Source organism: Biomphalaria glabrata, chromosome 8, assembly GCF_947242115.1.
Source record: "Biomphalaria glabrata chromosome 8, xgBioGlab47.1, whole genome shotgun sequence".
Taxonomy (NCBI): Eukaryota; Metazoa; Mollusca; class Gastropoda; family Planorbidae; genus Biomphalaria; species Biomphalaria glabrata.
In genome coordinates, this window is record NC_074718.1 from 20,652,139 (window position 1) to 20,676,763 (window position 24,625).

The 24,625-nt window shown below is 39.2% G+C and overlaps 1 protein-coding gene across 6 annotated transcripts in view; it reads right to left on the reverse strand.

Moving 5' to 3' along the window:
• Positions 1-2,317: 2,317 nt before the first annotated feature.
• Positions 2,318-24,625, reverse strand: part of LOC106067518 (vesicle-associated membrane protein 7-like) — a 138,860-nt gene continuing 116,552 nt past the window's right edge. For 4 of the 6 annotated variants that reach the window (XM_056038957.1, XM_056038956.1, XM_056038955.1 and 1 more), the window contains exons 9-10: positions 20,260-20,352; positions 2,318-3,315 (exon numbers count right to left, since the gene is read on the reverse strand). In XM_056038957.1, the coding sequence (XP_055894932.1) occupies positions 3,253-3,315; positions 20,260-20,352 (156 nt within the window). In that variant the 3' untranslated portion in view covers positions 2,318-3,252. The remainder of the gene's footprint in view (positions 3,316-20,259; positions 20,353-24,625) is intronic. The other 2 variants (XM_056038961.1, XM_056038960.1) reach the window with 2 other exon arrangements.

Here is a 24,625-nt window from a genome sequence, read left to right on the forward strand (position 1 = left end):
TTGAATAAATGTCATATTTGTCTACTGAAGATCGAGTCAAGTCTTTGTATAGCCTACTATTCATGTCTGTTACGTGTTAAGTGTGACTCCAGGACACACGAACCCAGCATTCTTCAACATTACACACAATGACAACAACATCATCGTTTACACCAATTCTACTCTAAATTTTTTGCATTTTTACGATTCAAGTATACCGTATATTGTGAGTGGTGCTCCGTGAAAATAGCACGGACAAAATAGCGCGAAATTTCCCGACAAAATAGCGCGAACTTATATATTATTAGTAATTTAATGTACTGGGCATCATTTTTGATGATGTCTCTTTTTTTTTTCAATATTAATAGATTTGAAAGTATGCCATTATGCCATATTTGCAGAGAACGAGTGTACTTTAAATTTTATATCATTCCCCTTTTTCACCCTTGATTAAAATGCATAAATTGCTAAAAATAGGATTTTGAAATGTGGTGACCCGCAAAATAGAATAGGAAAATATGAAAGTGTGTTATACTATAATCAGAAATCTGGGCATCTTTCTTTGATCATAACAGGGCGTCTTTTGCCTCAACATTGGCAGTCTTAGGTGTGTCAGGATTAGTTATGATGGCGATCACATTTCTTATCTCGCCAAACGTTTGCTTAATCTCAGGCAGTGACCGACCAATTCAATCACTGATTTTGCTATTTCCTGTCCGTCTTTGTCTAACACCATCAAATAGATGTCAAATCTAGGAGTGTCCATTTGGATTGTAGACCTGACAAAGTCTCTGGCGTAAAGTACACGTTGAAAATCTTGCAACTACATACAGGGAAGATAAAAATGTACGCATGTTTGTCAAGATGCTGTTAGCTCTTTCATTTGTTCCACCTGCCGATGTAAATACTGCCTTTGAAGCTCGGCCAGATGTTGTAGGGAATTTGTATGATTATTGGGAGGACAACTATATTGGTCGCCAGAGACGAAACCGCAGAGTGACTCCAAGATTTCCGATAGCATTATGAAATGTTAGAGATCGTGTGTAGGACAATCTACCACGAACAGACAATTCAGTGGAGGGATGCCACCATACATTTCAACTATCTATTGACAGTCATCACCCTAAATTGTCCGAAACAAAGACTTTCTTAAAATATCTAAGATAAATTCGTATGTAATTACATAAACTCTGTCGCCATATTTGACTATTCTGTTTTAAAACGTCATGTTTTTGTCTGGAAAGGGGAAAGGGCAATAGAGTGAAAAGTTAATCCTCGCTCCTTTTTAGCGGCCCCCGAAAGGGGAAAAGACGCTATTAGTTTTGTGCGAAATGTCTGTCCGTCCGTCCCGTTTAGATCTCGTAAACTAGAAGATATTGAAAATCCGATATCACAATATTTTAGACCATTCAAAGTTCTGATGCAACGGCTACTTTTTTTTTTCTGAAAGCGAAAAAATCTAATTTTTAAAATCAGTTATGCAAGCAGTTTTTTTTAAAGAGAAAAAGCTAATTAGTATGCATTATAAGTTAGACCTAAATTAAAAAGAATAGTAATCTTGTAAACGTCAATTTTGTGAACAATTTTTTTATTGCGGAAATATTTCCTTTTTTTTTTTTAAGCATTCGAATTGATTGATCCTTTTCAAAACAATTACATAAGACTTCAGTTAGGCCAGGAGAGGCGCGGTAGCTGAGCGGTAAAGCGCTTGGCTTCCGAACCGGGGGCCCCGGGTCCGAATCCTGGTGAAGACTGGGATTTTCAACTTCGGAATCTTTAGGTGCCTCTGAGTCCACCCAGCTCCAATGGGTACCTGATATTAGTTGGGGAAAAGTAAAGGCGGTTGGTCGTTGTGCTGGCTACATGAAACCCTCTTTTTAACCGTAGGCCACAAAAACAGATGAACTTTACATCATCTGCCCTATAGACCACAAGGTGTGAAAGGGGAACTAGTTAGGCCAGGTTCACATCTAACTTTGCATTCACTTGCACCTATCCTTTAATCTGCTGTACCGTTGGGGCACTACACAAGATCTGTCAACCTTCTTTCTCCATTCTTATCTCTCATTTGTCTTTGATATAATTTCATTTGGATGTTCTTTCTGAAAATATTGAACCCCTTCCTGGGTGGACCACTTCGGGGGCCGATTTTGAGTTTGTGTTTCCACACAAACTGTCTTTGTAATCTTGTTATAATTTATGCCAATGATTGCATTTGGCATTAACGAATTCTTCGATACAAGAATTTAATTTATAGCATATATAAATTATTAGTGACATTTTTTTTTATTTTGTAATTTCTTAACTAAAATACAAAAGAAAACAAAGAAAAAAAGTATTTCGTTTGTCCGATGGGCGAAAGGCGATAGCATGTATCGCCCTTCCCACCTGGTACAACCCTTTTTCATTTTATATTTAATAATGATACAATTTGAGATCAGAGCGTGTGTGCGACATAATATACAAATGGGTTAAAACATCAACATGTAGCTTATAATATATAGATATTCAACTAATTTTGTTCACAAACTATGATTTCTCCATAAAAATAGGATCGCAATCGTCCTCCCCCCACCCCCACCTCACCGAATTGGCTAGGATACCAGTAGTGTAACGAGATAATATAAAAATTATATAATACTATAAAAACTACTTTTGTTCTCAAACTATGATTTCTAAATAAAAGAAGGGTTTAGGTGGGAAGGGCAGTAGATGTATTTGCTCCCCCCCCCCCCACACACAATCGACTAGCAGGGGAACGACATAATATAAAGGTAGGTTAAAATATCAATAACAAGTTTTAATCGTATAGACATTTAATTGATTCTGTTTACAAGCTGTGATTTCTACAAATAAATTGGACCGCCCCCCCCCCCTCAAAAGGTTATGGTGGGGGGGGGGATTGATGCCTTTGCCACTTCCCTACCACCCCACCAAAATACTAGAGAGGGGCAAAATAATCTAGAAATAGGTTGAAATATAAGGTTAGGGCATAGGTACATCAGTGCAGATGAATGCCAAAAGCTTGATGGATGGCTCCAATGTATGCATAAGGGACATTGGGTGTGATTTTGATACTTCATGAGTTGAGTTTCTCCACGGACATACAAAATCCTTTGATTGACAATCTATATAATACAGTTACAACAGTTTCCTTATTGGTAAGTAAAAGATTTTCAATAAGAAATATGTTTCCCTTCAACATGAATCATTAATATTAATTAAAATAGTATTATGATTAATAGTGATTACATTGTAAATATGAGCATTTAATCATTTTGTACATGGCCAATCCAGCCCACCACAAGCAGCTGAGACAATAAAATAAATGATAACCTGGAGAGGGAAAAAAACAACATTTTGTTACATTGATTTTTTTCTCCTTGTTTATTTGTCAATACTTTCAAAGGTATTAGACCAACACAACATAAAATTAACTAAGTATTATACAATTTTGTAACAAAATGATACCTTGGCATGAACAATAAAAAAACAACTATAATATGTGCTACTTTCAAAAATGCTATGTATCTTCATCTTTTTATAATAGGATAACAGTACAAGTATTCTAGTTTTTAGCGGCATCTGAAAGGGGAAAACCCTGTATAGTTTTGTGTGGTCCTGTCACAGACCAAAAGCTTGCTTACAGTGTCACTCGATTTTATCACAACTTTAATTATTATTTATTACTTTCATCCCTATTATTTTAGCCCCAAATCCCAACTTTTTCTCTTCACGTTAGATTTCTTCCACCACATTGGCGACCACGTTGCCATGCTCCTTCGATTGTCTCCCCTTCTCATAGCACAAATGTCAAACCACATTTGCCATTCACCAGTTTGCTTATCTGGACAAGCCTCCATTCTAGTAATTTTGACCTCTAGCCAGGTGTTCTTAAAACCTCATCGGCAATGTCACATTGTCTATGTTGACCCATCACATGATCTGTCACATACTGTCGTGCCCAACCCTATTTCCTACCAAGCGGCATATAAGTCTCAAACTCCTTCAACCGCGAGCAGTTGCTCTATTTTATTCAGAACTTTGAGGGGCTTTCATTTACAGATTCCATTCATAGTGCTCCCTTATTCTTATTCTATTCACTTGGACCTTGTGGTAAGATTATGTTCATTGCTGGACTTATGTAATTTGGATTCACCTTATTCCATTTGTATTTAATATGTGCATTATGTGTATTTCCCACTGTTGTAAGTAAGAAACATAACAATTCTCATGTATACATATTCATATATTGCATTAACCTATGCCCACCATATTATTGCTGCACTGCTCAGTTGATCATTGACGCAACCTTGTATATATTTGCAGTGGCGTCACTAGGGTGGTTGTCACCCGGTGCGGTAAGTTCAGGGTGTCACCCCCCCCCCTTCAGCTTTACCTCAAATCTTCCTAATAAAAACGTACTGTTTAGTTTTTTTTGTTGCGCCATAATACAGTGAGCTAATGATCTTTATTCGTTGATAGTTGGTACTGAACGTTCAAATGTGTTTCGTTTCGTTAGAAAATATTTAACATCAACTGAACATGCTTTCCTTAATATACACTTTAAAGAGCTCCAAGCGGAGAGAGTTAAACATTATGGTGTTAGCTTTGTACCGACCACGAATTTATTAATCGGTTCAAAATAATAATAAAAATTATTATTATTATTAAGCTTAGCATTTAAAAGCGTACAAGAACTTTTCAGGATTTCAAACTAGAAAACTTATAAATAACTAAAGCCAATATCTTTTGCGATTTCGTTTTCAATGGACAGAGTTGCTCGATTTGAGATTCATGTCTCAAAAGTTCTTAATTAACTTTAGTTTTGAAAAGCTTCTTTCAAAAAACACCACGTTGACAAGCATTTGGCAAGATTAAGCTGTTGAAGACTTAATTAAAGGGCCTGTAAATGTCCCTTACGCCCCATTGTTATTCCCTTTGAATTCTAAATTGTAATACTTTCCCAGTTTTAGCTTCTTCAAAATTAACCTTTGCTGCCTGTAGATGTATTCTAGTTTTTGTATTTCTGTTAAATATCTTGTCGTCTGGCTCAATGTTAAAGGGATTAAACTACTCCAGCATTCACCTCTTGTTCTCATCTTCTTATCTTATGAAATAAAGACGTTCAAAAAAAAAAAAGATGATTACGTCCTACGGATGTTCCTAGGTCAACCTAGTTATGCATGTTAATCAATGACTTCAATTCTGCCAAGTCATTGGTTTTCCAGGCTAACTCAGGCAACACATTCAATGCTCTAATAGCACTAGGGAAATGTATTTTAGCTGCGCATCTAGTGTCTATGTATTTAAAGAAGAAATTCAATCGCCGTCAAACATCAATTCGTTCTTTTACGGTTCTAACAGTGGTATGATGAGTGCTCCAGCAAGTTATTTATAGACATTTTAATGATTCTCCAGTATGATTACTTAAAAGTACCCCATCGAATGGTAAAAGCGGTGAAGAAAGAAAACATTTTTACGCGTACATAAAATGTACCACATAGCTTAAATAAACAATGTACTAATCCATTAAAATTGCTTTTCTGTTGTTGTTTTTTTTTAAATATTGCCAGCACTCCTTCATGACTTCTAGATATTGTGACTGCATTATCTTATCCATGAGCTCAACACATCACTAAGTCAGGCCCAAGCATTTTACGATATCAGAACTGCTACTATCAGCTTTGGTTCTCTTTGAAGGGAAAAATCCTAAAACATTTTTGTCATTTGAATGATACCATTACTAATCTTAAAATATCTTATAACTTCAGAGATGTATGTTAGATGTGCTATGATACAAGATACCACAGTACATTGTATCATTTGTCTCTTTACGGGGATTGTTAAAACATTTGTAAACAATTTAGAACATTTGAGTGCTCATCACTGCGTTGCACTCACTCTTTTCAAGAAACATTGTGATATCAAGCAGTCTGTGCAAGATGTTCCTCTTTATTTCCCTTCTTTAAGTTGCTCATAGCAATGACTTCCCTGTCAATTTTTTTTTTTTTGGTAGCCTAAGACCATGTGCCAAATTTTTCTAAATCTTAAAGCTTGATAAAGGTTCTTCAGTCTTATCGTGACTTTCTAATTTTTAACATTGCTTTTGAATTTTTACACATTATGCATAATTTTGTATTTAAAAATTTAATTCTTTTGAATCTTTTTACTGCCACATTTTTTAAGTTGTCTGTATTTTTTATTATTATTTTTTTTTTTGCGAAAGTGCATTTTTACCATTTGGGTGTCATCCCTTATCGGGTGTCACCCGGTGCGGGCCTCACCCCCACAGTAACGCCACTGTATGTTTGTACATCATATTTTATTTCTTTATCTCGGCTGATTGCTTTGATGATCCTTCTAACGCATTGAGACTGCGCTTAGGGTAGATTATTAAATTATTTTGCTTAGTCAAGAGTTGTGTCCCTTGAACTGCACTCTCTACATTCCAATGTTCGTTGACCACTAACCAATGTTTTTGTTCATGTTTACTCCCCCCCCCCTTTTTGTTTTATGATCATTCCCAATGTATTGGTCTGATCTCATAGACCTGCATTGCAAGCTTACCAGGTCCTATCACAGTGTAGACTGTGACAGAGATCACTCCTTGGTATGTTGTATCTTCTCCCTAAAAAAAATCCACCATACAAAACAGATTGGAAGACCCCAATCGGATGTAAGCAAGATGTGCCACCTTGATCTCCAGATACAGTTTGAGGAATCTTTTTAACGCGAGTACAAAAAGTTTCTGGAAATACAGCAACAGAAAAATGGGAACACCTCAAGTCCGCCGTACAAAAGACTTCCCTGGACATTGTTGGAAGAAAAATTACAAAACGAAAGGATTGGTTTGACTCTAAATCAGCTATTTTAGCACCTGTCATCAGAGCAAAAAGAGATGCACTCGCTACATACAAGGTGAAACCTACCCAACGCAACGTGTTAAATCTGAAAGAAGCTAGAGCCACTGTACAAGGATCTGTGCCAATGAATACTGGGTAGAGCTCAGTGAGAATATTCAGCTCGCAGCCCAAGTGGGCAACATAAGAGGGATGTATGAAGGAATCAAAAAGGCTCTCGGACCCTCCCAAAACAAGTCAGCACCTTTTAAATCAACCACTGGGAAATTATCATAGACAAGTGCCAACAAATGCACAGATAGGTTGAACATTACTCGGAACTCTATGCCACAACATGCTCAGTCCCTGCCTCAGCCCTTAAGGCTATCATAAAATTACCCACAATGAACGAGCTAGACGAAATACCCACCCTGTTAGAGCTCAGCAAAGCCATAGACAACATGGTTGCCCGCAAAGCAACCGGATGCGATGGTATCCCCCCAAATCTTCTATAACAATGCAAGACTACACTAATCCAACCTCTACGCGGTGCTGTGCCACAAGACCTGCGGGATGCTAAAATCGTTACCATGTATAAGAACAAAGGTGACAGAAGCGACAGCAACAATTACAAGGGAATCTCCCTCCTACGTATTGTAGGCAAAGTCTTTGCTCGAGTGATACTTCCCAGGCTACAAAAACTCGCTGATCGGGTCTATCCAGAATCACAGTGCGGCTTTCGCTCTAGGAGGGGAGATCCACGATAGACATTTTCTCCATCCGCCAACTTCAGGAAAAGTGCAGAGAACAAAAGATGCCTTTGTATATTGCGTTCATTGACCTGACAAAGGCCTTCGATCTAGTCAGCAGAGATGGCCTCTTTAAAGTTTTACAGATAATAGGCAGTCCATCCAAGCTACTAAATGTAATTGTCTCTTTCCACCAAAATATACAACGGTGCCTGCTCCGAAAGTTTCAGTATAAACAGCGGAGTTAAACAAGGATGTGTCCTGGACCCACTGGCGGATCCAGAACTTTGGAGTGGGGGGGGGGGCGATTTTTTTCCAAACCCTAACCCTAACGCCAACTAAACCCTAACCCTATGCATAAACGTGCGTACAGCATATATATATATATATATATATATATATATATATATATATATATATATTCGACACATGAGAATAAAATAAGACTGTTTCTCAATCTTCCGCGAAAAAAAAAAGAAAAAAAAACAGTCATGTTGAGGCCTTTCTCTTGCAAGCTTGGGGGCCTGGGAGAGCGCTGTAAGCTTCCTCAGTGTTTCTTGCACTTTTCACGGCTGAAACGCATTCCCATAACATCTACAGCTCATTACTTATTAGTGGGGTTCGGGGCGAAGCCCCGACGCCAAAAGCGTTTTCTTGCATTTTTCACTGTAGAAACGCATTCTCCTGACATCTACAGCTTATTATTCATCAGTGAGGTTCAGGGCAAAGCCTCGACGCTAAAAGCGTTTTCTGGCATTCTTCACTGCAGTAACGCATTCTCCTGACCTACAGCTCATTATTCATTCTATTATAAAGGACCTTTTGAATAATGTGGAAAAATATTCTAATACATCGCAAATACAACTGATTTGTTCTTTGAAAAGATAAGATACCCCACATATTTAGATTACGGCTTTGAGGATCGCCGCCGAAAAAAAAAATTCGATTAATAATATTCAATAAAATTGAAGCATAAATTGTGAGTTATAGTCCTAAATTTATTTAACTAGAAAAATATGAGATAGAGTAAAGGTTGGAAAAAGTCGACTAGGAAAAGATTATCTGGCTTTTGAACTCAATTCAACCGTGACTCTTATATTGAAAAATTTCGTTTGAATTATAACTTTTCCAAAGCAAAGTCTTTCTTAAAATAGTTATGAGATAAATTCATGTGAAATTACACAAACTCTGTCTGGAAAGGGGAAGGGCGGTAAAATGAAAACGATTAATACTCGCTCCTTTTTATAATTCCTGCTAATGATTGCATTTTGCATTAAAGAATAGGGGTTGGGCGACTCGATGTAAGAATTTACTTTATAGCATATATAAATTATATTAGTGACATATTTTTTTAATTTTGTAATTTCTTATATAATACAAAAAGAAAAAGTATTGGTTTGTCCGATCGGGGGAAGGTGATTGCATGTATCGCACTTCCACCTGTTTATATTATATATATATTCGACTAATTTTGTTGACATACTATGATTTCTCCATAAAAGTAGGACCGCCCCCCCCACACACACAAAGGGTTTAGATGGGAAGGGCAGTAGAGGTATTCGCTCCTCCCCTTCCAATCGGCCAACAGGTGAAAAACATAATATAAAGACCGGTTAAAATACCAATAACAAGTTTTAATCATATAGATATTTAATTGATTCTGTTAGTAAGCTGTGATTTCTACAGATAAATTAGACCGCCCCCCCCACTCGAAAGTTTATGGTGGTGGGGGGGGGGGCGGACTGATGCCATCGCCCCCTCCCGACCCTACCAAATCGGCCAAAATACTAGAAGGGGGGGCAAAATAATCTAAAAATAGGTTGAAATATAAATAATTAGTATATATTATTAACATAAGTAATAAATTCTTATACAAATTGTGTGAATTCTATACTAAAATTCGTCCGCCCGGCCGAGTGGGGGGGGGGGGGGCGATCGCCCCTACCGTCCCCCCCTGGATCCGCCAGTGCCTGGACCCAACCCTCTTTGGAATACTATTTTCACTGCTAAACCAAAACGCGTTTGACAAATCCACTGAAGGCATCTATCTCCATTCCAGATTTGATGGCAAAACTCCTAAATATTGCCAGACTGAGGGCCAAAACTAAAATCAGAACCACCCTCGTAAGGGATATGTTATTAGCAGATGATGCAGCGGTAGTGGCACACTCACAAGAGGAACTTCAGTCACTTATGTCCCTCTTCTCTCAGGCCTGTAAAGAATATGGCTTAACTATTAGCACGAAGAAAACAAATGTTATGGGACCACCTGCTACAGCACCACCCTCCATCCTCATAGACGTTAACAAGCTGGTTGCCGTAAATGAATTCGGCTATCTGGGAGCCCTACCGGCTCAAAATACAACGACTGTTGAACCCACCCTTGAATCCTCCGTGGCTGGAGAAAGAACCTTGACATCAGCGAACACTGAGAACTAAGTTCGACATCTGAAGTCAATTTTCAGCAACCACAGCCTGCCTAATTTGGCCCCACCCCCGCTGTGTCACTCCCAATTCGAGAACATACATAACAGTCGCCGGGCTATTACTAATTCAACTACAGTATTTCGACTGAAGCTGACCCCTGCCATGCAGATGCTCGTGCTAGCAGGCTAAAGCAGCCTACAGCACCAAGGCAGAGAGATAAGCCTCTGAGACAACGACCAAATCCAGGAGCTAAGTCATACAAACAATAAAGCAATTACAAATGTAAATAGTCAGCAGTCAATATGATGATTTAATCACCTCATTTATCTTTAGTTATAGATATCTTACTTTAGGATGTGTGATTAATTAAACTCCTCACGTTTGTAATCCCTCCTCCTTTTATCTTTAATTACATTAAACAATTTTATCTTGTTTACTAAAGGGATTCTTTTCTCTTTTGTATACTACCTGTGTGTTCTGTTTCCCGATCTGTAACGTACGCTGGTCTATATATATATATATGGCTCCTTTTGTCTCGAAAGGCAATGGATGCGCCCAAATGAGTCACTGGTTTTGGTTTAATCTTGAGACGGGGCAGAATCTGGTGTGGTTAATCAAGCCAATTCTAGAACGGCAGACTTTGCCACAATTCATACATGTGTATGCCTCTGATTCAGGGCTAGCGGACAGGGCAGCTTTCTTTTTTTCCCTCTTGATTAAGGCCGCTTCAATTCTTTTGTTCTCAGCGAGGGTTGTCCCAGCACGCACAGTCTGTCTCCATGCACTCCGGTCTTTGGCTATGTTTTCCCACATACTTTCGCTTATGCCTGTGGCTCTCATGTCTCGCTTGCAGACATCTCTATATGTTAGTCTTGGGCGGCCCTTGGGTCTGACTTCTTCCACAAGCTCAGCATATAAGATATCTTTCGGGATTCTACCATCTGGCATGCGGTTGACATGCCCGAGCCAGCGTAATCTTCTTTGTGTCAGGAGAGCATACATGCTGTTCATATTGGCCAATCTCAAAACTTCCTGATTGGAGACATGGTCCCTCCAAGAGATGCCCATTACGCTTCTCAGGCAGCGCAAGTGGAAACTATTCAATCTGTGCTCTTGGTACATGTATGTTGCCCAGCTTTCATTGTCATAAAGGAGAGTGCTCACAACACAGGCGTTGTAGACTAGGATTTTGGTCGCTGTGGTCAATTTACCATTTTCCCAGGCACGCTTGAGAGTTTTGCCAATGCTGTGGTAGCTTTTCCTATCCTTTTTTGTCAGCTCGATGTCTAAATCTAGGTTACTGACAAGTGTTGAACCCAAGTAGGGTGAGAGGGTGAGGTTCCCAATATGTATTGTAGGTATTTCTGCGACGTCTTGTGCCAGAATTTCGGTCATGGAGAGACTTATAGTAAGGCTAAACTCTTTACAAGCAGCTGCTAAGGCGTTCACAAGCTTCTGTAGACCTTATTGTGAGTGAGATACGAGTGCCGCGTCATCGGCAAACAGCAGCTCCCTTTTCAAGATACGAGGTCTTTTCGTTTTGGCTTTAAGACGTGCCAGGTTAAAGTGCCTTCCATCGGATCTGCTATGGATATATATTCCGTCTTTCAGGGATTTAAAAGCACTGGTTAGTACGACTGAGAAGAAGATGCCAAATAATATTGGAGCCAGTACACATTCTTGTTTTACACCGCTCTTGATGGAGAATGGCCTGGAGGAAGAACTTTCAAACTGAACAGTGCCCTGCATACTTTCGTGAAAAGCTGACACTAGTTTTCTTAACTTATTTGGGCAGCCGATTCTGTCTAGTACAGCAAACAGACCGCTTCTGCTAACAAGGTCAAAGGCCTTTGTCAAATCAATAAATGCTATGAAGAGGGGCTGCTTTTGTTCTCTGCTCTTCTCCTGTAGCTGCCGAAGAGAGAAAATCATATCTGTTGTAGATCTACTTGCCCTAAGGCCACACTGCGACTCTGGATAAACACGTTCTGCCAGGATCTGTAATCGCTTTAGTAATAGTCTAGCACAGGCCTTTCCGACTATGCTAAGCAGTGAGATGCCTCTATAATTGTTACAATCAGAGCGGTCGCCTTTATTTTTATAAATTGTAACTATGTTGGAGTCTTTCAATTCCTGGGGGACCATTCCTTGTTCCCAGCACAAGCTTAGCAGTTCATGGAGTGGTTTGATTAGGGCATGTTTTCCTCCGGGTGCTTTCCCATGTGCAAGCATGTCAATAGCTATGCTCAGCTCCTTTACTGAGGGCGTTTCGTCTAATTCCGTCAAAACTGGAAGTGATGGGAAGTTGGAAACAGCATTTGGTGAGATGGCGTTTACAATCTGGTAAAGTTCTGCATAGTGTTCTACCCATCGCTCCATTTGCAGTGCACGATCACTGATGATTGAGCCATCTTTCGACTTGAGCGGAGCACACTTGCTGGTGTGAGGTTCAAAGGCTTTCCTCATTCCCTCGTATTGTCCTCTTATGTTACCGCAGTCGGAGCAAGATTGAATATCTTCGCATAGCTCCTGCCAGTATTTGTTAGCACACTGTCTCGCTACTCTTTGGGCAGCTCTGAGCCTTTTTATGTTGATTGGGGTGGGATCCTTCTTGTAGATTAGCATGGCTGCTCTCTTGTCCGTAGTGGCAGTTACCATTTCTGGTAGACAAGCTTCAAACCAGTCTTCGCTTTTTAGCGGCCCCCGAAAGGGGAAAAGACGCTATTAGTTTTGTGCGAAATGTCTGTCCGTCCGTCCCGTTTAGATCTCGTAAACTAGAGGAGATATTGAAAATCCGACTTCACAATATTTTAGACCATTCAAAGTTCTGATGCAACGGCTACTTTTTTTTTTCCTGAAAGCGAAAATTCTAATTTTTAAAATTAATTATGCAAGCAGTTTTTTTTAATAAGAAAAAGCTAATTAGTATGCATTATATGTTAGACCTAATTTAAGACGAATAGTAATCTTATAAACATCATTTTCGTGAACATTTTTTCTATATAGCGGAAATTTTTTTTTTAATGAGATTGAGCCTTTTCAAAACAATTAACTTATTTAGTTCGAACCGAGGGTCCCGGGTTCGAATCCTGGTGAAGACTGGGATTTTCAACTTCTGAGTCTACCCAGCTCTAATGGGTACCTGACATTAGTTGGGGAAAAGCATAGGCGGTTGGTCGTTGTGCTGGCTACATGACACCCTCGTTAACCGTAAGCCACAAAAACAGATGAACTTTACATCATCTGCCCTATAGACCACAAACTAGTTAGGCCAGGTTCACATCTAACTTTTAATTCACTTTCACGTATCCTTTGATCTGCGGGACGGTTGGGGCACTACACAAGATCTGTTAACCTTCTTTCTCCATTCTTATCTCTCATTTGTCTTTGATATAATTTCATTCGGATTTTCTTTCTGAAAATATTGAAGCCTAACCTGGGTGGACCACTGGTCGTGTGGTTTGCGCGCTGGACTGTCGTTTGGATTTATCGACGATCGAAGGTTCAAACCCTGCCTGCTCCCATCCCCCGTAGTCCTGCGGGAGGTTTGGACTAGGAAGTAAACTATCTTCAACTCTGAAGGATTATCCGAATTATGTAAAACATTTTACTTCGGGGGCCGATTTTGAGTTTGTGTTTCCACACAAACTGTCTTTTGTAACCTTGTCTTGGTTTTATTTCCAAAGACCAGTGATGATGTTGGGTAGATTGTATCACGCATAAACGTCCAGCTTTTTTCTACCTCAGTCACAGAAAAGTTTTTAAAAGCTTCCTCTAATTTGTTCTCAAATTCGGTGCAAAGATCAGGATTTTGTGTACTAGTGGTATTCAGTCGTGGTTTTCTTTCCTCCTTTTATCTTTAATTACATTAAACAATTTTATCTTGTTTACTAAAGGGATTCTTTTCTCTTTTGTATACTACCTGTGTGTTCTGTTTCCCGATCTGTAACGTACGCTGGTCTATATATATATATGGCTCCTTTTGTCTCGAAAGGCAATGGATGCGCCCAAATGTTAAAGTCTTTGGACCGTGTGGTAGTGTTTGGAGTTTTGATGAGGAGACCTAGGCGATATGTGAAGCCTTAAAAGTCATTGACTCTCAACTCGGCGAGGGACATGTAAGGGCAACACAAATTGTTGCGGTCACTGACTCAAAACCTGTCTACAAGCTTTGCACCCCTCCCATATTGCGACTGTCATCATGGCTTCAGGGGGCGTGGTGGCTGGTTGGTTAAGCGTTTGGCTTCCAAACCTAAGGTCTTGGGTTCGAATCTTAGTGAAGGCTTGGATTTTGAACTTTGATATTTTTAGTCCACCCAACTCTAATTGGTACCTGACTTAAGTTGGGGTATAGTTGTTGTGCTGTCCACATGATACCCTGCTCGTTAAACTTTCTTACTTAGACTTATATCCTCCCGCGCCGTTCGGCGCATTGGGCGGTAAGCTATCTCCACAAAGATCTGTCCCTGGTAACTTTTGAAGCCTCTTTCCACCTGGTGTCTACTGCTATGAGGTCCTCCATAAAATTGTGGCGCCAAGTTATACGAGGACGTTCCTGTTTGCGCTTTCTTCGTATTGGCCGATCCATGTCCAAGTCATCATCACTCTTGGTATGCACAAATCATTTTGACGGACATTTAGTCCCGCAAACCTCATGAGTACTGTAACAAACTCACTAAGTGGTAGGCTCCCAGTTCGGTATAAGATTTCCTTGTTTGAGACCCGATCTCTATAACTGACTCCAAAAATCCATCTTAGCCATCTTTGTTGAGCCACATTTAGTCTTTTACTCAATTTTGGCAGATGATTTCCATGTCTCGCATGCAAATGTTGATGTTGGAATGACGATTGAGTTAAGTAGATGTAATTTTTTTCTCGAGTTCAATAGCTTGGCTTGTCAAAATAGGTCGCAACCTTTAGAAAATGCTCCCTGCCATTCCTATTCGGCACGCTTCGTCATGGTGGGAACCCCCCATCGTTTGTTATGATGCTGCCCTAGGTATGTGAACTTGTCCAACTCTTCAAGATCTGACATTCCAAATATGAGGGGCACCCTTCGCTTTAAATCCCACTCGCACAAATTTAGTCTTATCCAAGTTTATTCGGAGGCCAATTTTTTGGGTGCCTCTCTAAGCTTTCTGTCATTTTAATTTTGTCATTCGATTCCGTTCATGCCATGGAATATCAAAAGCAGCCTGATTCATTGCTCTCCTCATTATGTAGTCGATGGCTAGAAATAAGAGAAAGTGAGACAAGATACACCCCTGTCTCGATGCTAAAGATGCTCGTTAGCTGTTGGCCAAAGAAACAGATGACCTTAACATCATCTGACCTATAGACCGCATGGTCTAAAAGGGGAACTTTTTTTTTCATCATGGTTTCACACAATATAAACTAATGCTATGGCATCTTGATAATAATGCAGTGGGAACTGGCAACACTATTGCTGATTCCTTGGCCCACAGGGAAGACTAACACCACCTACCAAGCAGGCTATGAGTTTCCATCATGCTCAGTTAACAATAAAAATAAGCAAAATTAAAAAAAAAAACTTTAAAAAAAGGTTACAAAGACAGTTTGTGTAAAAACACAAACTCAAAATCGGCCCCCCGAAGTGGTCCACATAGAGTCTTCACCAGGATTTGAACACGGGACTTCCGGTTCCAAGTACTTTATCCTTCAGCCACAGCATCTCCATATATTCATTTAGCGTACACTTATATTTTTAAAATAATAATTATTAACCTTATACATTCAAAATTAATAACATGATACATGTAACAAAGGGAAACTAAAAAAGATTTGTTCTTCTAATAAAATTAGATGAATTGGCAACTAAGACTAAGACTAAGACTGCAACACGAAAAAAAATAAATTCTTGACCTACTTTAAGCTACAATTGTTTGCAAATGACAAGATTTCGCCCTCGCAAATAAAAATTAATATCTCCATTGTCATTTGTCATACAAAATAGACATAGATCTAGCTAGATCTAGACCTAGTTTTAGATCTAAATCTTGATTCAAGATCTAAGTCTAGATCTAGAACTAGATATAGAATCTTGATATAGAATCTAGACTAGAACTCGTATGAATTTACTAGACCTATGCCATTGTTATGATCATTAATAGTAGGCCTTTTGTTACCGGGTAATGCCATTACTAATGGTGAACTATGCTGTTCGTATCCGTTACTATTGTTTACATAATAAATAAATCTGCACCCCTAAGCTGTCAGAAGATAAGTTATTGCCTTAATAATTAAATTTTGTTCAAATTATTAATACATTTATTATAAATTTATCTACATCCGGGCTCCATACGGACAAGTGTAGACCCCTATAATGAGGATATGTCAAAACTGCGCGCTATAAAAGTAGTTCGCTATTTTTTAAACTTATAACTAAAACGAAGTTAGTATCAAAATTCTTTTTTAAAACAACATTTGAATCCTTATTCTATTCAATGAGTTAGTTAATATGCAATTTTGTTTTACTAATGCGCAAATCTATCAATAAAGCTTGAGTTATTAATGAAGAAGTCCATGAACTTTTTTTTTTAAAAAGTTATCTACCCTGAAGTTTTTCAATGAAAAAATGTAATTTTTTTGAAAAATCTGTTTGCATATATAATTTAAAAACATTTAAAAAATTAGATGGTTTACTTTCGGAAAAGAAAAAAGTAGCCGTTGCATCATGATGTCTCATTTTCATTTTCCCTTCTAGTTTCTGAGATATAAACGGGACAGACGGAGGGACAGACAGGCCACAAAAAACTAATAGCGTCTTTTCCCCTTTTAGGGGCCGCAAAAAATAAACAACAAAGCTTACATCAAGTGTATAAGGATCAGTCATGTAATTAAAATTAAATTTGTAATAGATCTAAACTAACAATAATAAATATATGTTTCTTCTTCTTCTTCGTTCTCTTTTTTATGATTGATTTGATTTTGATTTTAGGCACATCGGCACAATTTAGGCAGATGACTAGACAAATATATGAGATGAACTGCGCAGTGGTTTCCAAATCAGGGAGCTCTCCATATAGTTTTCTTTCTATTGGGGTGTTTTTGGGGCCAGTGTCTTGTACAGGCTTCTTGGTAAAGAGAGCAGTTTTGAATGACATGGTCAGCATTCTCTGGTGACACTCCACTGGTTCCAATTTTGAGCTTCTAATATTTTTATATTTCAACCTATTTTTAGATTATTTCGCCCCCCCCCTTCTAGTATATTGACCGATTTGGTCCGATTTCACCCCCCCCCCATAAACTTTCGAGTGGGAAGGCGGTCCAATTTATTTGTAGAAATCACAGCTAGTTAACAGAATCAATTAAATATCTATATAATTAAAACTTGTTATTGATATTTTAGCCGATCTTTATATTATGACGTTCCCCTGTTAACCGATTGGGGGGGGGGGCGAATACATCCTTCTATTTAGAAATCATAGTTTGTGAACAAAATTAGTTGAATTACTATATGATTTTTATATTATGTCGCTACACTGCTAGTATCATAGCCAATTCGGTAAAGGGGGGGGGGCGATTGCTTCTACTACCCTCCCCACTCTAGCCCTCTGAAGGTGGGGGCGGTCCTATTTTTAAGGTTTTGAGTTTTCAGTTTAGGCACATCGGCACAATTTAGGCCATGTCGTGCCCGTAATCCTTTAAGGATCACACTCCATTTATATAACAAGGGCTCAATTCTATACAGATAAATCATTAAAAACAAGGTAAATTCACAGTTAAAATAGTAAACGTAGTAAAAATGTTATAATTTGGTAAAAATCTTATGTAAATATTATATGTTCACAATTCATAAATCAGATCTTCGTAGACAACCCCACCTCCCGGACAAAGCCCAGTACCTTCCCAGGGTCGACATTGTCGAATAGTATTTTTAAGTTGTGTGCTCTAAACCATTTCCCCCTAATATCCTGGTATCTGGGGCAATCAATGAGGCGAGAGTCACAGTACTCACAAAGTGGGGGCTCCTCTCTCTTCAGCACAAAAGAGTGCGTGATGTAGGTGTGGCCAATCCTAAGTCTGGACATGGTCGTGCTACCACGCCTTGTCAGACCTTTAGATGCGGGCCGCCACCTGGCATTCGCCACAATCTGCCTGAGTTTGTTGTGAGTCTCAGCCTCCCATCGGTCCTGCCACACTCGATAGGTGGCAGAGGCAATACTTTGTCTCAGGTCCGAGCAGGGACTTTGAGTTCCTGACACCGCGTGATTTAGGGCTCTCTTTGCTTCTCTGTCTGCGGCTTCGTTTCCTTCAATGCCCACATGGGAGAGGACCCAGATGAAGGTGACATCCCTATGGTCAGCTGTTATTTGGTCCAACTGCTTTAGGCTCTTATGTACCAATGGAATGTCAGTCTTCATCCGCCCCAAAGCTTGCAATGCAGATTTGGAGTCGGAGCAGATTACACATTTTCTGCTTTCTGATGCTTTGACGGCCATAAGTGCAAGCGATATTGCATGTAATTCGGCCGAAAAGATGGAGCAGCCATCGGGGAGTCTACGGGAGATTATTTTTGTTCCGATAGGAGCAGGCACACGCGACATTTCCATCCATTTTGGATCCGTCAGTGTAGATGGTGCCACAATCTCCGTAGCTCTCCTGCAGTTCCCTACAGTGGACTTGTAGTATGCATTCCTGATGAAAGCTTCCAGCCTTACCAGATGGTCAGTTGTTGTCCGCCCCTGCCGGAATCCGCACTGGTAGTTGGAGATGATTTTATTTCTTTCAAGGTACAAGACCAGCCTATTGTTTATCATTCTTTCCATGGTTTTGCAGAGGCAGCTTGTTAGTGCTATTGGTCGATAGTTAGCTGGGTCAGATCCATCTCTTCCCGGTTTGAGTATCGGTATAACTGTGGCTTTCCTCCAGCTGTTTGAGAAAGCGCCTGTTTGCCTTACATAGTTATAGATTTTTAGCAGGATTGCCAATGAAGGTTGGGAAAGATGCTTGAGGAACTGATAGTGGATTTCATCTTCTCCTGGCGCTGTGTCATGTGATTTTTCCAGCGCGTCCCTCAGTTCCTCAAGCGAGAACGGTTTATTGTAGTCTTTATTGTTCTCTGATCTGAAATCAGTGGGGTGTCTTTCCTCCCTTATTTTGACTTTTTTGAATTCTGGCGTGTAGTGTGCAGTGGATGATTTATCTGCTGTTGAGGATGCAACGCAGTCAGCTATTTCTATATAAGTGACAGGTGTTTTTTTTAATTTATTTTGTACTTTCTTAACTAAAATACAAAAAGAAAAAAGTATTGGTTTGTCCGAGTAACATGTTGCAAGTATCGCCCCTCCCTCCTGGTACAACCCTTTTTCATTTAAATTTACTAATGATAAAATTTGACATAAGATTGTGTGTGCGACATAATATACAAATTGGTTCAAATATCAATATGTAGCTCATATTATATAGATATTCAACTAATTTTGTTCACAAACTCCATAAAAATAGGACCGCCCCCCACTCAGAGGGCTAGAGTGGGGAGGGCAGTAGAAGCAATCCCCCCCCCACGTCACCGCATCGGCCAAGATACCAGAAGGGTAGCGACATAATATAAAAATGATCTAGTAATTCAACTAATTTTGTTCACAAACTGTGATTTCTCCAAAAAAGTAGGACCGTCCCCACCCCTACTCAAAGGGTTTATGTAGGAAGGGCAGTCCCTCCCCTCCCCATCTCACCCAATTGGCTAACAGGGGAACGACATCGAATAAGACATCAATAACTATATTTAATGATATAGATATTAATTGATTTTGTTGACAAGTTGTGATTTCTACAAATACTCGAAAGTTTATGCTGGGGGGGGGGCGGGATTGATGCTTTTGTTACCTCGCCACCCCACCAAATCGACCAACAAACAGGGGGGGGGATCGCTCCTACCGCACCCCATACCTGGATCCGCCAGTGTGCTGTACTAGTGTATCTAGAAGGACAAAATTAGCCCAGAAAAATGTAGTGGTGTTATGTTTACTAGAATTTTTACCCGATAATTCATATTCTAGCTAGGCGTTAACAAATATAATATAAAATAATATTGTGATTCAAATAAAGATTTATTCTAGTTGGATATATCAGATTAAAATGTATTGAATTTCAATTTGTGGATTGATATTGTTAATTATGACGTCGTGTTTGTTCAAGCGAAGGCAAAGAATCAGCAACTAGAGATATAGGCTATACTCTTTTCAGAATAACATAACGTGATAGCAAAAATAAAGATCTGGCTTAAATTTAAAACTTACTATAATAACAATGCCAATAATAATAAGTAGCTTCACATTTTTCCACCATAGCGATCTGGCCAAGTTTCGACTTCTCTTCTTGAAAGTCACAGCCTGTCAATAAAGTTATACAAATTATTTTTCATTTTATGTAAGAGAAAATCAAGTGATTATTTGTATGGTATGAAAATAAAGTTTTTAGTGAGTCCGAGGCATTATTCAGGGGGGTTCATGAAAGTTATAATTGATTTCGGAGTCTATGGTTAACGTCCAGGGGTCCGCGTAGGGTTAAAAACAATAAAAACAAAAAACAATAAAACAATAAAATTGTGTTCTGTGACGGTGGTTTTAGTATGTCATACAAATCTGTATTTCTAAACCCTATGTTTAGTCTTTTTATATATTTTTTTTTAACCCGCCAGCCCAATATATCGGTCCGCGCGTAAAAAGCCATGCCCCGTCACCCCGATAAATCAGTCTTGCGCACTTTACTTAAGACTGGCAGTCCATAATTTAAAATGCAAGGAATAAAAAAAAAGCATCAAGAAGAATTGTTACATTCATGGTAAATAAGTGTTGTATATTTTTAAATAGTTAATTGATTAACAAAATGAAAAACACGCTGTTGATACAGGTAATCGCAATGCTGTCCTCGGCAGCGGATTTTCTTTTGGTCTCAAATGTGTATACCGCGCATTTGTGAGTGTCCTCCAGCTGTCTCGTTCTGAGGCCGTATGTAACCAGGTGTTCTCTTCTATGTCAACTAAGGCAAGTTGGCGCCTAAGCTGGTCTTTGAAGCTAACTAAAAAAGACATACTTTGGCATACGTTCGTCTCCCATACGGGATACGTGCCCTGCCCAGCGTGACTGTCGGACTCTATACTGTCCCTACCGGCGTTCGCAAGGACATCGCTGTTTGTAGTGCGGTCCTGCCACCGTATTTCCATGATGGAGCGCAAGCATCTTTGGTAAAAGCGCTCAAGTAGTCTTGGTTGCTTTCTGTATAGTATCCATGTCTCGGATCCATTAAGAGGGGCTGAGAGAACCACCGCCTGGTAGACATTGATTTTTGTAGGCAGGTGGAGCGATTTGTTCTTCCAAACTTTCGCCTGAAGGCGTCCAAAAGCGCCACTAGCCCTGGCCAGACGGTTATCAACTTCCCTTGAAAGTGAGGCGTCATTTGATACTATACTACCTAGATATGTGAAGTGGTCTACCACGTTAAGGGTCGTCCGTTTACTGTGATCCTTGGGCCTGAGTAGGTTTTATTGGGTGACTTCTGGAACATATATAAACCGAAAGAGGCGGCAGCGTATGTAATTCGTTGACCGCGTTCTGGAGATCATGTTCATTGTGAGCTAGCAGGGCGCAATCATCGGCATAGAGAAGCTCCGTTATGACCATCTCCTTTGTTTTTGTATGGGATAGTAGACGTCGAAGATTGAACACATTGTCGTCCGAACGCTGCCATTTGACTCAGCATTACGCCAAAGAATAGAATATAGCGAATAGAATAGGAGCAAGTACACAGCCGTGCTTCACTCAGTTTTCTATTGGGAAGTGATCAGACAGGTCACCATTGTGTCTGATCTGGCCTTTTTGTCCCACGTGAAACTGCTTGAGAATGGATAGGAACGTAGGTGGGCATCCCAGCCTAACCAACATCTCCCATAAACCATCGCAACTGACCGTGTCGAAAGCCTTGGTGAGGTCCACAAAGGCAGCGTATAGGTTTAGGTTCTGCTCTTTGCATTTTTCTCGTAATTGTCGCAGAACAAATATCATGTCAGGTGTACCTCTACCGGCTCTGAAGCCACATTGGCTCTCAGATAACACCTCGTCCACTAAAGAGTGGGTTAGTCGGTCGAGCAAAGATCTTTCCTGCTACTGACAGAAGTGTAATGCCTCGATAGCTGGAGCAGTTAGACTTGTCACCCCTTTTGTATAGGGATATGATTACGGAATCTCGAAGTTCATGTGGGACCACGCACTTCTCCCAGCATAGAGCGAACAAGTCTGTTAGCCTCTCGGTTAGGGCGACACCACCCAATTTAATTATTTCAGCCGGAGGTCATTCAGAGCCAGGTGCTTTGTGTTTTTTTGAGTTTATGAATTGATGTTTCAACTTCCTCAAAAGTCGTTTAGTCGTCGTCTCCTCTCTCGTAATTTTCTGAGGGACATTTGCCATCGATTCATCCGATACGTGCCTTTTGTCAACAAATAGCAGGCTGTAGTATTCTGTTTAGCGATTTAGTATGTCCACCTTGCTAGTTACTAGAGTAGAAACATCGGAGGATCTTAGCGGCGCTGTTGTCTGGTAAGTTGGGCCATAGGCACGTCGAAGCGACTCATAGAAAGAGCGTGTGACACCAGTGTCAGCATGTCTCTGCATGTTTACGGACAGCTCAAGCCATCAATTATTTTTTTTAGTTCCCTGACCTTTGTCTGCAGAAGCTTTATATAGAGTTCTGGCTGCGTTGTCATTAGGGTTTGCAATAACAGAGCGATAGGATTTGTGCTTATTCTTTAACAGTTCTTGAATTGCGGTATTGTTCTCTTCAAACCAGTCTCTATTGGGTTTACATCGTTTTTTTGTTTGTGACGGTACGCACCGGTACGGCGTACCGGAACCTTTTTCAATGTGGGGAAAATATTACTTTTCTTGTATTTTAACGTTTATTATTAATTTATTAGTAGTTAAAAGTCAAACAATCCATCACTGAATACCGGCACCAATTTTTTTTACAATAAAAAGCAATATATATATATATATATATTAGCTGTGGCAGTTTACGTCTCGAGAGATGATCTTTTCTCCTTGCTATTTCTTGTGTGACTAAAGAGGTCAATCCCATTGTTAAAACATATAATATATATTGTTATAGATGCCCACTGTTAGAAAATATACTGAAAAGGAATGTTGACATTAATGAAGATAACGAGGTTCGCCCATGTCTAGAACTTATGAAGAGGCTATGCTCAAGACTGACGTTGATCTGTGTATTAGTGATATCCCGTGAATAAACATCTGAATTCGTTTAGCCGCCTTCCTATTAATTTATAACAATTGGTGTCTGGAAGTGGGATTTTGGCGGCTCCTTGAAAGGAAAGAATGACATTGCCGAAGAAACTATAGGATCTAAGCAACTTACAGTTAAAGAAGGAGCTTAGAGACAGAGAACTGTAACTGTCCTGTAATAACCGTCCCAAGACTATTAATGAACTGAGGATACAATTATTTTGAAATCATCAACTACTGCTAATGCTGTAATATACGTAAGTGACTTGTAAGTGACTTTCTACCTGTTTCTGCATGTAAAGAAAAGGCTAAAAATTAAAATTTCATGCTGAAGACATTTATCTGTGGCAAGAACGTTTAACGTTTCTTCTGTTTTATCTTGCATGATTTGGTTGTTATTTGAAAATAGCCTAAGCATCCCAGAGGACAGACGGAGAGGTGGGGGCGGAAGAGGAGTGGTCGTCAGGCAGAGTTCGAAATTGAGACCATCAAGACGATACTCCAGAGCGAATAACACACGAACAGGCAGCCATCTTGTGTTATGCTTCACTCTTTCAGTTATACCAAAATAATTATTAAAATAACTATTAAGATTACGACTGCACTGTAGATTTTTAGCGGTCCCCGAAAGGGAATGTCTGTCCGTCCGTCCCGTTTAGATCTCGTAAACTAGAAAATATATTGAAAATCCGACATCATAATATTTAGACCTTTCAAAGTTCTGATGCAACGACTCCTTTTTTCTTTTCTGAAAGTGAAAAATTTTAAAATCAACTATGCAAGCATTTTTTTTCATAAAAAAATACACCATTTTTACAACTATTCACTATTATTAGTAACAAACACAGGAGGCTATTTAGTAAGGGAGACAACTATTAACCATATTTTAAAAACATTTATGCAAACGGTTTTAGATATTTTGTGAAAAAAAATAATAAAATGTATTTCTAAGTTATGTAAGTTCTGTCATACTAACTACTACATTTACAAAAAAAATAAAATAAAATTGTTACTATTTTTTTTTTCAAAGAGAAAACATCTTATTTAACAACAATTAATAATTCATATTATCTCGTGAACTGTATGGCGGCTCCGCATCTGGATATGTTCTAGTACACACTTCACTAAGGATTATTATTATATTTTTTTTTACGAAATGTTTTTTTTTTTTTGAGGCTTTGAATAAGAGATTGACCCTATACAAATCAATTAGACCAATAAGATATTCAATATATGAAATCAGTTAGGCCATGTTCACATCTAACTTCATCTTCACCTTCACCTATATCTTGGTCTGCTGGACAGCACACAAGATATGTCATTCTTCTTTCTCCATTCTTCTCTGTCATTTGCATTTGAAAGTTCATT